This window comes from Staurois parvus, unplaced genomic scaffold, assembly GCF_062004578.1.
Source record: "Staurois parvus isolate SC_StPar_1 unplaced genomic scaffold, SC_StPar_1.0 ptg000917l, whole genome shotgun sequence".
NCBI classification, from domain to species: domain Eukaryota; kingdom Metazoa; phylum Chordata; class Amphibia; order Anura; family Ranidae; genus Staurois; species Staurois parvus.
Genome location: NW_028318713.1, coordinates 1822271 through 1835925, shown reverse-complemented (window position 1 = coordinate 1835925; position 13655 = coordinate 1822271). Strand labels below are relative to the sequence as shown.

The 13655-nt window shown below is 50.3% G+C and overlaps 1 protein-coding gene across 2 annotated transcripts in view; it reads right to left on the bottom strand.

Moving 5' to 3' along the window:
• Positions 1–13655, bottom strand: part of FYB2 (FYN binding protein 2) — a 95511-nt gene that overhangs the window by 52193 nt on the left and 29663 nt on the right. The window contains exons 4-8 of one of the 2 annotated variants that reach the window (XM_089656565.1): positions 11358–11400; positions 10208–10308; positions 6487–6526; positions 4027–4121; positions 856–902 (exon numbers count right to left, since the gene is read on the bottom strand). In XM_089656565.1, coding sequence (XP_089512691.1) covers positions 856–902; positions 4027–4121; positions 6487–6526; positions 10208–10308; positions 11358–11400 — 326 coding nt within the window. The remainder of the gene's footprint in view (positions 1–855; positions 903–4026; positions 4122–6486; positions 6527–10207; positions 10309–11357; positions 11401–13655) is intronic. The other variant, XM_089656566.1, reaches the window with a different exon arrangement.

The window sequence follows — 13655 nt, the reverse complement described above, 5'->3', positions numbered from 1 at the left end:
CCCGGGTTAACATAAATGCGGTGCGGTATGTCGCATGTGATTCGAACAGGAACCGCACATGCGATTTGTGTGCGGTGGGATCCAATCCGTACATTTTGTAATGCAAGAATAGGGTTCCCCTTTAAATCATACAGAATTCTTCACCCCACTGCACTGCGGGTGGAGTGCATTTTGAGAAGTCCTGTTTTTCAAAACTGCACCGAAAGCGCAACTCCCCAAATGCAGCGAAAACGCAATCAAAGATGCACCGCGTTTTGCATTTTTGAGTCACGCGTCCTTTTCCCTCAGGGGCAGGCAACCTGGAAACGCAACAGAAACACACCTAAAATGCAGCAAAATTGCAGCAAAAACACACAGGCCTTTTTACTGCCATTTTGCTACAGGGTAGTGATAAAGTAACCTTTGTGTATTTAAATCGGCTAGTACATCTAACACTTGCCTCCCCCCAAGACGTACAATGCTGCTGTCCAAAAGGTGCCCCCTGTGCTCCTTCATCCAGAGTGGGGGCACTCTAATACAGGAGATGGCCAGATCACCAGGTGAAAAAAAAGAGGTAAGAAAAGACAAAAGAAAAAGTAATGCAGGCGCCACATCTACTGATTGGTAAGCTGCAATATGTGTAATTTTTGGATTGGGGTGAAATACCGCTTTAAGGAGGAGCGGTTGAGGGGCAGTAAAAACAATCTAACCATGTGTTTTTACTGCCCCCACCCCAGCCGTGTAAGTGGACCTTTATATGATGTGGCATCAGCATGCAGAGATGCACATTTTAGTAAAGGGGGGGGGGGGGGGGGGAGGTCTGCTTTAACTATTCCAATCAGAACCTCAAACTGGCCCAATACCAGAACGACCTACCTCGTACACAGTCTCTCTTGGAGGCTCTGGGGCATATACTGCAGAGCCTGGAACAGGAGAAAGTGAGAAGAATGAATACACAAATGGAATTTCCAAAACAGTCAAACATCACATTATGCTCATTGTAGTTAATGGAATAAGAAAACAACAAAAGTGACTGCAGAGCTCAATCTCAGTCTTCCAGAGCCCGTGTCCACAAAATCGGTCAGCAAAACATTCAGAGGCGAGCTGAAATTGCCAAACCACTAGTGACCGATATTAATTCTCAGAAGAGGAGATAAATTGTGAACTACCATTCAGTGTAGGACTTCACACTGTCCCCAACCACCAGACATATTGACTGTCCCAAGTTTACCACCAGGATTGTTTTGCGCCAACAGTAAAGCATGGTGGTGGGACAATCATGGTTTGGGCAGCCATATCTTGTATTCTGCAGGCCCCATCATCACACAACTGGTGTTGTCAAAACATGGTTTGAGGAGCATGCAGGTGAACTTCACACTGTTCCCAACCACCAGCCGACCGTGTACACCCCATGGTGCAGACATTAAAGACCCTGCCTTTTTTATCAAGACGATAATGCCCTGGTTCACACAGTTGGTGTTCTCAAAACATGGTTTGGTGAGCATGCAGGTGAACTTCCCACTGTTCCCAACCACCGGACGTATTTATGTGTGGCCAACTGTCCCAAGCTTTCCACCAGGACTGTCTTGCACCAATGGTAAAGCATGGTGGTGGTGTAATCATGGTTTGGGCGGTGCAATCATGGTTTGGACAGCCATATCTGGGTATTCTGTAGACCCCATCATCATCTTGAAAAGTAGAGTCAATGCCAGTGACTATATACAAATTTTGGCCGACCGTGTGCACACCATGGTGCAGACATTGAAGACCCTGCCTTTTTTATCAAGACGATAATGCCCTGATTTCCACAGCTGGTGTTGTCAAAACATGGTTTGATGAGCATGCAGATGAACTTCACACTGTTCCCAACCACCAGACCTATTTATGTGTGGCCAACACTATCCCAAGCTTACCACTAGGACTGTCTTGCACCAATGGTAAAGCATGTTGGTGGTGCAATCATGGTTTGGACAGCCATATCTTGGTATTCTGTAGGCCCCATCATCACCTTGAAAAGGTAGAGTCACTGCCATGTACAAATTGTGGCCGACCATGTGCACCCCATGGTGCAGACATTGAAGACAGCGCCATTTACCAAGATGATAGTGCTCCAATTCCCACAGCTGGTGTAGTCAATACATGGTGTGACACGCATGCAGGTGAAGTCTCGCACCTTCCCTGACCTCCCTGACCTCAATATCATAGAGCCACTATGGTCAATTTTGGAGAACAAGGTTTGGGCTTGTAATCCATCTCCGACATCTGAGAGAACTAGAATGATTTTTGCATGAAGAGTGGTATCAGATTCCATTATCCACCATCCAAGGCTCAATTCCCAGGAGAATTCAGGCCACCTTGGATGCCAAAGGTGGTCCAACACCATATTGGGTAACAATTTTGTGCTTTTACCTGGTGTTTCCATAATTCTGTCCAACCTCTAAGTCCTGGAGGTGACATGTACCTAACTGGACTTAAAGCGCAGTTCCACTCAAAAGCGGAAGCTCCGCTTATTTTCCTCCTCCCAGGGCCGAGGATAAGAGGGTATCACCAGTCCTTCTCTACGGGGTCCAGGCAGCTGAGTGAATTGGATGTGGTCAGAGAGGGTGATCTGTGTGGCGGGAGGGGCAATTACTGGAACCGATCCCCTATACATCTCCCTGCGCAGCAGCTAAAAGCTTGCTTCTTCTCTGGCTTTCAGCTGCTGCAGAGAGAGTCATACAGGGGATTGGTTACAGTAAAACCTCCCCACCACACCCATCACCCTCCCCGTGCCTCATACAGGCCCCCTGTGTGCCCCCACCCCCACAGTGCTGCCTGCTTCCCTCCTCTCCTTTCCAATGGCAGCTGTAAGCACACAAAAGGATCCTTCAGGACGGAGATTGGGGGAAGGGACCTGTAAATTGGTCACATTTACCAACCCCTTCCTTTCCTGAATGAACACAACGAGTGATCGGTACCATCGGTTAATTCACAACTAAAGCACAGACAACTTTTTTTTGGAAGGGGGGCCCTGTCAGGTTGGCTGTATGGGGCCCTGTGGTTTCTATCAGCAGTCCTGCCTCCTCCCCCCCACACAGGGGTGGACTGACCATTTGGAAACTCAGGCACTGCCCAAGGGCCCGGGGTCAGTAGGGGCCCCATGAGATGCCCCTGGTACCGGTTTCATAGGCTTTTTTGAGTTTGGGCAAGGACACAGGGGCCCCATGATCCCCTATTGCCTGGAGCCCCCATGAGTTGTCAGTCCACCCCTGCCCCCAGCCCTTCACTGCCATATTTGGCACTTTTTTTTGGGGGGGGGCAGATACCTTTTTTTGACAGGTACCCAGTCCCACGTCTGACTCAGTTCCTCCTCCTTTCAGCAGTCTCCTGAGAACCTTCACAGGTCCCTGGAGACTGCCGGACCAATTAGGAGGCACAGCGCGACTCACGCATGCGCAGTGGGTACCAGGCTGTAAAGCTGCAAGCTGGTACTCACAGTTGACATGCTGGCAATTTGGAGGAGAGAAGGAGAGAAGGGAAGGTGCGGGTGACTCCGGGACAGGTAAGTGTGTGTTTAGTAAAAGTCAGCAGCTGCAGTTTTTGTAGCTGCTGACTTTTAATAAAACACAAACAGCTGGAACTCCACTTTATCTCGTAGTATGCCTGAACGTTTTGCAAAGTTGCTGAATTTCTGGAATTCAACTTTAGGGAGTGCTACATATGCCCAAAAGGAGTGCTACATATGCCCCAAAAACCTTCATTGAAATGGAAAGGTTTTATATAAAATTGGCTATTTGGTGATGGTTGGGGGCAGGGAGGTGGAAATGGGGAAGGCAAAATAGAAGCAGATCGACTTCAGCTTTAGGTTAGCCAATAACGGGATCACTTACACGCCAGAAACGTTCTGTATTAATTGGTGGCCTACGCAGTGCAGCACGCTGCCACTCATCTTCGCTAGGAATACACAGCTGGCATTCTTGCACAGTGCAGCAAACAGTGACTTGTAATGTATAGTTACTACGGGCACATATATTCAATAACCAATGAAAGGGAAGAGCTGCTCCTTACCGGAATCTTCGACTTCGTACACATTGATATCCGCTGGAGGTTCTTGGAACTTCATAACGTCGTCATAACACTCGCGCCCTTCCTCTGGGCTTGGGCTGGAACAGAGATAATTCAGCCGTCACATCTACCCCGAGGCCTGGTCACACTCCCCTGTCTGGTCCACATGTGTCATATGTTCTTAAACAAGGTCAATTTTTTTTTTTTTTTTTTTTAAATACAGTAGAAAACAGAGAGCCACTCTCCTTTTAATTAAAGTGCATTCACTATATCCGGTCTCCCCCGGACCCCGCATTCACTATATCCGGTCTCCCCCGGACCCCGCATTCACTATATCCGGTCTCCCCCGGACCCTGCATTCACTATATCCAGTCTCCCCCGGACCCTGCATTCACTATATCCAGTCTCCCCCGGACCCTGCATTCACTATATCCAGTCTCCCCCGGACCCTGCATTCACTACATCCGGTCTCCCCAGACCCTGTATTCACTATATCCGGTCTCCCCCGGACCCCGCATTCACTATATCCGGTCTCCCCCGAACCCTGTATTCACTATATCCGGTCTCCCCAGACCCTGCATTCACTACATCCGGTCTCCCCCGGACCCCGCATTCACTATATCCGGTCTCCCGGGACCCCGCATTCACTATATCCGCTCTCCCCGGACCCGCATTCACTATATCCGCTCTCCCCGGACCCGCATTCACTATATCCGCTCTCCCCGGACCCCGCATTCACTATATCCGCTCTCCCCGGACCCCGCATTCACTATATCCGCTCTCCCCGGACCCCGCATTCACTATATCCGCTCTCCCCGGACCCCGCATTCACTATATCCGCTCTCCCCGGACCCCGCATTCACTATATCCGCTCTCCCCGGACCCCGCATTCACTATATCCGCTCTCCCCGGACCCCGCATTCACTATATCCGCTCTCCCCGGACCCCGCATTCACTATATCCGCTCTCCCCGGACCCCGCATTCACTATATCTGGTCTCCCCGGACCCCGCATTCACTATATCCGCTCTCCCCGGACCCTGCATTCACTATATCCGCTCTCCCCGGACCCCGCATTCAATATATCCGCTCTCCCCGGACCCTGCATTCACTATATCCGCTCTCCCCAGACCCGACATTCACTATATCCGCTCTCCCCGGACCCGACACAGAACATGGAAATGCAATTATTTCAGTAAATATAAACTGCTAAATACCCTTTCACATCAGTAGTATATAGCAGCCTTTTGACTTCTATCAGTGTCCAGCAGAGCAGTAATTAAAGCTTGCAGGAGGAATTTTCTTTCTGCTCTAGGCCCTGTGCTGATCACATGCACCCTCCCAAAGTAAAAAAAAATTGGGACCTGGGACTCCCAATTTCAGGTAACATAATCGCTGTGATAGCCTCTGATTGGCTATCACAGTGATCAGTCACTGTGAAGCCAGCCCCCCTTTGTTTTTTCTCTCTGTGAATGGAGGAGAGAGATGCATTGTAAAAATATAAATAAAAAAAAAAACACCAAACAACTGTCAGTAAAAAAAATAAAATTATAATAATGATAAAATATATATATATATATATATATATATATATATAAATATAAATGTATCATTATTATAATTTTTTTTACTGACAGTTGTTTGGTGTTTTTTTTTTGTTTGTTTGTGCCAGGGTTAGTGTTTTGGTCAAGATCAGGGTCAAAGGTCAGGATTTTATTTTTTTTATTACATTATTTAAAATTGGTATCAGTGTCAGTGTGTTTTAGGTAAAAAAAAAAAAATCCAAAAAATGCGCACTATTGTTTCTGGGCTGTACTCCGGGTACAAACAACAAATAACATACACATAGATGGTATCTCTGCGATCGTCAAGAACTGGAAAATGTATTTTGGGTTGTTCTTTGGTGATAGGTCATGGTAGTAACAAAGAAACACAAAGCTAAAATTTAAAAAAAAAAATTTTTTTTTACTATTTTTGGCCAGTTTTTCTCCGATAATAAAAAAAAGAAAAAAAAAAATTCAGGCGATATCCTTTACCATTTACCACCAAATGAAAGCCCAATTTGTAATGGAAAAAAAAAAAACAAAAAAAAAAACGCGGTACAATACACCTGGATCTACTAAGTAGTTGTGATCTCTTAGATTGTAAGCTCCCAGGATCAGGCCCTCCTAACCCTCTTGTATTGAACTGTATTGTCTCCCCAACTGTTGGTGCTATATAAATCCTGTATAATAATAAATAATAATAATAATATGTACGGTTTTACTAACACAGGTCAAAGTTGTAAAATTTTACTTCAGCTTTAAGATTTGTTTTACCCTTAGGCGTGAAAGTGTTAAATTCCACAGAAACAGTTCAGTCAAACAGAAGAATAAATACGCATCACACAAATACATTCCATTTATCGACATATAAACCAGCCTTTCTATTGTATTATACAGTCTTCGTATACAGTGTGCTGTACCTCGGGAAACATGGTTGGGACGTCTTGACTTTTGGTGTTTCTGCAATAAAAAAAAAAAATAGTTTTAAAAAAAATTGTCACATTTTATCTTTTTGATGATTTTTTCTGTTTATTGTTAGAAGAGTACAAACATGAGGAACGACAATGCCGACATGTACACTAGGACACCAATGATGACACATTCGCCCCAAGCAAGAGTATTATTCGCATTTGATGGGAGAGTTATCTCACATCCTGGAAGACAAACACATAGGAGTGTTTCTTTATTAAATGTTTGAACTTCAAAAAAGGATGAGAGCTCCTGACCCCTGCACACGCCTTTCCTTCCCTGCATCCCTGGTCCTCTTGCTTTCTTCTCCTCCCTCCTGCTCCTATACATCAGGTATCACTAAATGGCGGGTGGAGGTCAATAAAAACAGACCACAGTTTGGATTGGGACTGCGGCAACCCTTAGTGGTCTGAATGTCCTCTTCTGGAACATAGGGCGGTCCAAGGGCATTTGCCTAGGGCGGCATTTTGTTTTATTTATTTATTTTAAGTACTTTTATAGCACTGTCAATTTATGCAGCGCTTTACATACACACACATATCTATATCTAGAGATATATATATATATATATATATATATATTCTCTATGTGTATGTGTGAGAGAGAGAGGGGGTGCGCGAGAGAGAGAGTGAGAGAGAGAGAGAGAGAGAGAGAGAGAGAGAGAGAGAGAGACACACACAATAAAGATATAGATATATATAAAAAAGAAAGAGAAGGAAAGAGAGAGAGGGAGAGAGGGGGAGAGGGGGGGGGGAGAGAGAGGGGGAGAGGGGGGGGAAGAGAGGGGGGGAGAGGGGGGGGAAGAGAGGGGGGGAGAGGGGGGGGAAGAGAGAGGGGGAGAGGGGGGGGAAGAGAGAGGGGGAGAGGGGGGGAAGAGAGAGGGGGAGAGGGGGGGAAGAGAGAGGGGGAGAGGGGGGGAAGAGAGAGGGGGAGAGGGGGGGAAGAGAGAGGGGGAGAGGGGGGGAAGAGAGAGGGGGAGAGGGGGGGAAGAGAGAGGGGGAGAGGGGGGGAGAGGGGGGGAGAGAAAGAGGGGGGGGAGAGAAAGGGGGGGAGAGAGAAAGAGAGAAAGAGGGGAGAGAGAAAGAGAGAGAGGGGGAGAGAGAAAGAGAGAGAGGGGGGAGAGAGAAAGAGAGAGGGGGGAAAGAGAGAGAGGGGGGAGAGAGAAAGAGAGAGAGGGGGGAGAGAGAAAGAGAGAGAGGGGGGAGAGAGAAAGAGAGAGGGGGAAAGAGAGAGAGGGGGGGGAGAGAAAGAGAGAGAGGGGGGGGAGAGAAAGAGAGAGAGGGGGGGGAGAGAAAGAGAGAGAGGGGGGAGAGAGAAAGAGAGAGAGGGGGGAGAGAGAAAGAGAGAGAGGGGGAGCGCGAGAGAGACACAATATATATATATATATATATATATATATATATATATATATATATATAAAAGAAAGAGAGAGAGAGAGGGGGAGAGGGGGGGAGAGAGGGGGAGAGGGGGGGAGAGAGGGGGGGAGGGGGGGAGAGAGGGGGGGAGGGGGCGAGAGAGGGGGGGAGGGGGCGAGAGAGGGGGGGAGGGGGCGAGAGAGGGGGGGAGGGGGCGAGAGAAGGGGAGAGGGGGCGAGAGAGGGGGGAGGGGGGGAGGGGGCGAGAGGGAGGGGGCGAGAGGGAGGGGGCGAGAGGGAGGGGGCGAGAGGGAGGGGGCGAGAGGGGGGGAGAGAGAGGGGGGAGAGAGAGGGGGAGAGAGAGAGGAGAGAGAGAGAGGGAGGGCGAGAGAGAGGAGAGAGAGAGAGGGAGGGCGAGAGAGAGGAGAGAGAGAGAGGGAGGGCGAGAGAGAGGAGAGAGAGAGAGGGAGGGCGAGAGAGAGGAGAGAGAGAGAGGGAGGGCGAGAGAGAGGAGAGAGAGAGAGGGAGGGCGAGAGAGAGGAGAGAGAGAGAGGGAGGGCGAGAGAGAGGAGAGAGAGAGAGGGAGGGCGAGAGAGAGGAGAGAGAGAGGGGGAGGGCGAGAGAGAGGAGAGAGAGAGGGGGAGGGCGAGAGAGAGGAGAGAGAGAGGGGGAGGGAGGGCGAGAGAGAGGAGAGAGAGAGGGGGAGGGAGGGCGAGAGAGAGGAGAGAGAGAGGGGGAGGGAGGGCGAGAGAGAGGGGGAGGGAGGGCGAGAGAGAGGGGGAAGGAGGGCGAGAGAGAGGGGGAGGGAGGGCGAGAGAGAGGGGGAGGGAGGGCGAGAGAGAGGGGGAGGGAGGGCGAGAGAGAGGGGAGAGAGAGAGGGGGGAGGGCAAGAGAGAGAGAGGGGGGAGGGCGAGAGAGAGAGAGGGGGGAGGGCGAGGAGAGAGGGGGGGGAGGGCGAGAGAGAGGGGGGGGAGGGCGAGAGAGAGGGGGGAGGGCGAGAGAGAGGGGGGGGGAGGGTGAGAGAGAGGGGGGGGAGGGCGAGAGGGGGGGCGAGAGAGAGGGGGAGGGCGAGAGAGAGAGAGGGGGGGCGAGAGAGAGAGAGGGGGGGAGGACGAGAGAGAGAGAGGGGGAGGGCGAGAGAGGGGAGGGCGAGAGAGAGAGAGGGGGGAGGGCGGGAGAGAGAGAGAGAGAGAGGGGGAGGGCGGGAGAGAGGGGGAGGGCGGGAGAGAGGGGGAGGGCGGGAGAGAGAGAGGGGGGGCGGGAGAGAGAGAGGGGGGGGAGGGGGAGGGAGAGAGAGAGGGGGAGGGGGAGAGAGAGAGAGAGGGGGAGGGGGAGAGAGAGAGAGAGGGAGGGCGAGAGAGAGAGAGAGGGAGAGGGAGGGCGAGAGAGAGAGAGAGAGGGAGAGGGAGGGCGAGAGAGAGAGAGAGGGAGAGGGAGGGCGAGAGAGAGAGAGAGGGAGAGGGAGGGCGAGAGAGAGGGAGGGAGAGAGAGAGAGGGAGAGGGAGAGGGAGGGATGGAGGGCGAGAGGGAGAGGGAGGGATGGAGGGCGAGAGGGAGAGGGCGGGATGGAGGGCGAGAGGGAGGGCGAGAGAGAGGGAGGGCGAGAGAGGGGGAGGGCGAGAGAGGGGGAGGGCGAGAGAGGGGGAGGGCGAGAGAGGGGGAGGGCGAGAGAGGGGGAGGGCGAGAGAGGGGGAGGGCGAGAGAGGGGAGGGCGAGAGAGGGGGAGGGGGAGAGAGAGGGAGGGGGAGAGAGAGGGAGGGGGAGAGAGGGAGGGGGAGAGAGGGAGGGGGAGAGAGGGAGGGGGAGAGAGGGAGGGGTCGAGAGATGGGGTCGAGAGAGAGAGGATGGGGTCGAGAGAGGGGGGGTCGAGAGAGAGAGGGAGGGGTCGAGAGAGGGAGGGAGGGGTCGAGAGAGGGAGGGAGGGGTCGAGAGAGGGAGGGAGGGGTCGAGAGAGAGAGGGGTCGAGAGAGGGAGGGGGGGAGGGCGAGAGAGGGAGGGAGGGGTCGAGAGAGAGGGGGGTCGAGAGAGAGAGGGGGGAGGGCGAGAGAGGGGGGAGAGAGATGGGGGAGGGCGAGAGAGGGGGGAGAGAGATGGGTGAGCGAGAGAGGGGGGAGGGAGAGAGAGGGGGGAGGGAGAGAGAGAGAAATATCTATCTATACATACACACACACTGTGCTGTTGCATGACATTTTAGCCTGCCTTTCCTTCTATTTAGCACACCTTAGGTGCTGTAGTATCTTTATGAATCGGGTTCGATGGACGCTCACAGGAGATGCACTATAGGTGCCCTTAACAGCAAATGTTACACAGCCGCTTACCAGCCTGTGGCCCCTGTACTTCATGGACATTCAATTCGTTGTGTGGCAAGGCATAGATGTTCGAGGCATCATCGTAGCATTCTTCCTCCTGTGAGGTTGAGCTAGAGCAGAACACAAAGGAAAAGGCTCACAAAGATGCACAAATGACAAAATGCATTCAAGACATTAAAGAAAGACAAAATGAAGGTGGTCTTCATTCTGCAGTATTTATTTTCTATACTCACCTTTTCCAGAGGTCTTCAGGTCGAGTATGTGACCCACAGGGTCCTCCACAGCTTCTCTCTGGAGATGGGCAGTCCTCAGTGATGTAGAGAATGGAGCTGGTTTGATGATGTCAATACTGTTCTTTGCTCTGCGAGTACAGGAGGCCATGGGGATGCCCCCTCGGGGGTAGGTCTATGACACTATGCACTTACTCACAGGATGTCCTCAGTCTTAAGGGAAGTATAATTTTGGTAATCCAAAAGACGAAGAAGAACCTTTAGATGGTGGAAAGAAATGACTGCGGGGGACAGGAGGCTTGCCATCGGGGGCTCTAAGCCAGGACCACCAGTGGGGGACCCAAAAAGAAGAGGATTGGGGCTGCTCTATGCAAAACCATTACACAGAGCAGAGAAATATCCTACATTTGTGTTTTTTTCTGTTGTTTTTTTTATGGCAACTTTTAGAAATCACTTTAAAAAAGGTAAAAAAAGCCCCACCATATACTTACCTGAACACAATCTTGATCCAGCGATGTGCACGAGAGCTACGGCTCTCTCCCTCCTCACTGGACACAGAGGCAGCAGTGGGAGCTATTGGCTCCTGCTACTGTCAATCACAGCCAGTGAGGAGGGAGCAGGGGGCAGAGCTACCTGCACTGTGTGTGTCAATGGACACAGAGCACAGCTCAGGATCAAGCATGCAGGAGTGTACACGTCGCACGTGGCTTGCTCTGGGGGAACTCAGTGGAGGGAGGAGCCAGGAGAGAAGGTGAGAAGGAGGATCAAGGCTGCTCTTTGCAAATCATTACACAAACAGGCACATATGACATGTTTGTTATTAAAAAAGAAATGTAAAACCGTTACAATCACTTTGAATCCTTCCATGTGTAGAGGGCAGGTAGGATGATGTTTGATTTATAATATACCAGATATTCCACATACTGTACCTGGGCCTGGGGGTAGAGAGCTCATATTCCGTCTCAGACACTGCTGAAAAAAAAAAAAATATGTAGGTCATACAGACAAACCAAAACCTCTGTAAACATTTGAAGGAGATCTACAGGAAGAAATTAAATATTCTACAAAAATCACAACAGAGCCAGTGTCTGTATTGGACACTATAGGGAGGCTGTGGGGGGAGGGGGGTTAATAATAAAGGTTAGTATTTAGTATCACTGAAGCTTAATATCATTAAAAAATAGTTTTCAATCTTTTTTTTCTTTTTTTCTGTAGCAGAAAAGCATAAAAAGAGGTGCCAATAAGTGCGGACAGCTTTCTGTAGCACCTTCCTAGGTAGCTAGGGGGCGCTAGTTGTGAATTCTTAGAGGCGGAGTAGCAGCCTGGTGTAATAGTCAGAGGGGGTCAAATTGCGGTCAGGGCTGAGACCAGCTCTCTGGGACTTCCCCCTGCTCTAAAATTTTGGAGAAAGGTCTAGAAGCAGTGGGAGGGGGCAAGGCGTGGCTGGTCTGCACTCTCAAGGGATCCTTGCCAATCCCCAACAGGAGGCTTGGCATGGGGTCTGGACAACCCTTAAGAGTGACTGAAACTGCTCAGTAGAAGGAGAGTTTGGGTGGAAGATAGAGTGCGGAGGCTGGGAGGGGGTCCAGGAGAGGGGCCTACCTACAGGCAGTGGTGCTGGAAAGGAGGAAGACGTAGAACCTCACTGGCCCCCAGAGTGATCTCCGCAGCAGGGAAGGAGCAGCCCAGCAGAAGGTAGCCACTGACCCCTCAGCTCATGGGCAGAGGACTGAGTGAATAACCCTACACCCCCTGGACAAGTTAAGGGGAAAGAGGCACTCTAGTGGGAAACAGGACTAGCTTTCTACCCGGGACTGTTGCACATTGCAGTGGCAGGCACTGGATCCCCATGCCCAGGGATTCCTTCAGACAGCCAGGTGATCATCAGAGTCTGAGGAGGTACACAAGGATAGGCTGGCTAGCTCTCCAAGAGGAGAAAATCCTCCTGACTACTTGCAAATAGTTCCAGGAAGTTGTCCTCAGTTTCACAGTTCCTCGGGAATCCCATGTACCCCTCATCTCCATCCAAGTTAACATCCCCTAATAAAATCCCCCCCCCCAAAAAAAAAACAAAAGCTCAAGGACTGTTTACTGTCTCCTGGATGCAAGTCAGTGAGGAATGCATGTTGCATAGCTGTGCAGGACTACAGGGGGAACCAAAACTTCAGCAACTCCTGGGGGGTAGTACTGCATTTCATTAAAATAATCCCTGATGATCCTGCCATGAGGGTCTTTGTTCAGGAACTTTGTATTATAGGGTGACAATGCTCGGTCCCTGTCTCCCAATTGCTCTCCTGTGTTGTCACCCTGTTGCACAGGCTTCTGATGGAAACTACTAGTGATGGCCTTGATGTCCGAGTCGAACGTAAGTTTAGGAATGTTAGGGGAGACCCCCACGCTTCCCCCCTCCCCCCATTTTTGGGGGGTGGGGTTCCCCTTAAAACTCCTACCAGTCCTAAAGGGTCTGGTATGGCTTTTAGGGGGGACCCCAAGTTTTTTTTTTTAAATGTGGGATCCCTCCTAAACTTCTTACCAGACCTAAACGGTCTGGTATAGATTGGGAGAGGGACCTCGTGCTGTTTTTTTTTTCTTGTTTTCAAAAAAATTTCAGTCTTACTGCAGCAGGTTCTATACATTGTACAGATGTGTAACTTGGTAGTTTAATGGGACCCCCAGGCATGATATTTAAAATAATTTTCCTTTTTTTTTTTTTTTTTTACTGCAAGCAATGGAAAAAAAAAAAAAAAAAAAAAAAAAAAAAAGGACTATCCCTTTAAAAAAGGTACTTTTTGAATTTTCTTTTTCACCAATTCATGTTCCTCAGGGCAGTACCCGAGTCCTCATCCCCTTTATGGCCAATAACTTACATATAAGCCTTCATAATGGGAACTTTTGAATTTACAAGTTCGAGTCCCATAGACTTGCATTGAGTTCGAAGTTCACGGTTGAACTTTCATTAGGTTCAAATGTTCGATCGCGAACCGAACGGGGGGGGGGGTAGTGTTTAGTCCATCACTAGAAACAACTGCCACACTTTATACAGGCATGATCCATGGCCATGTGGCAAAGATCACATGTAGTATCTGTTCTTATCCATGTCCAGTAGGGGCGCTCCACGGTTTATTCTGACCTTCTGGCTGGGATGGCGGTTTGTATAGTGCTCCAGCTGGTATGAGGGGGAACACCCCAACAATCTTCCTGTGAGCATCAGACACTGGGCGCCCCTT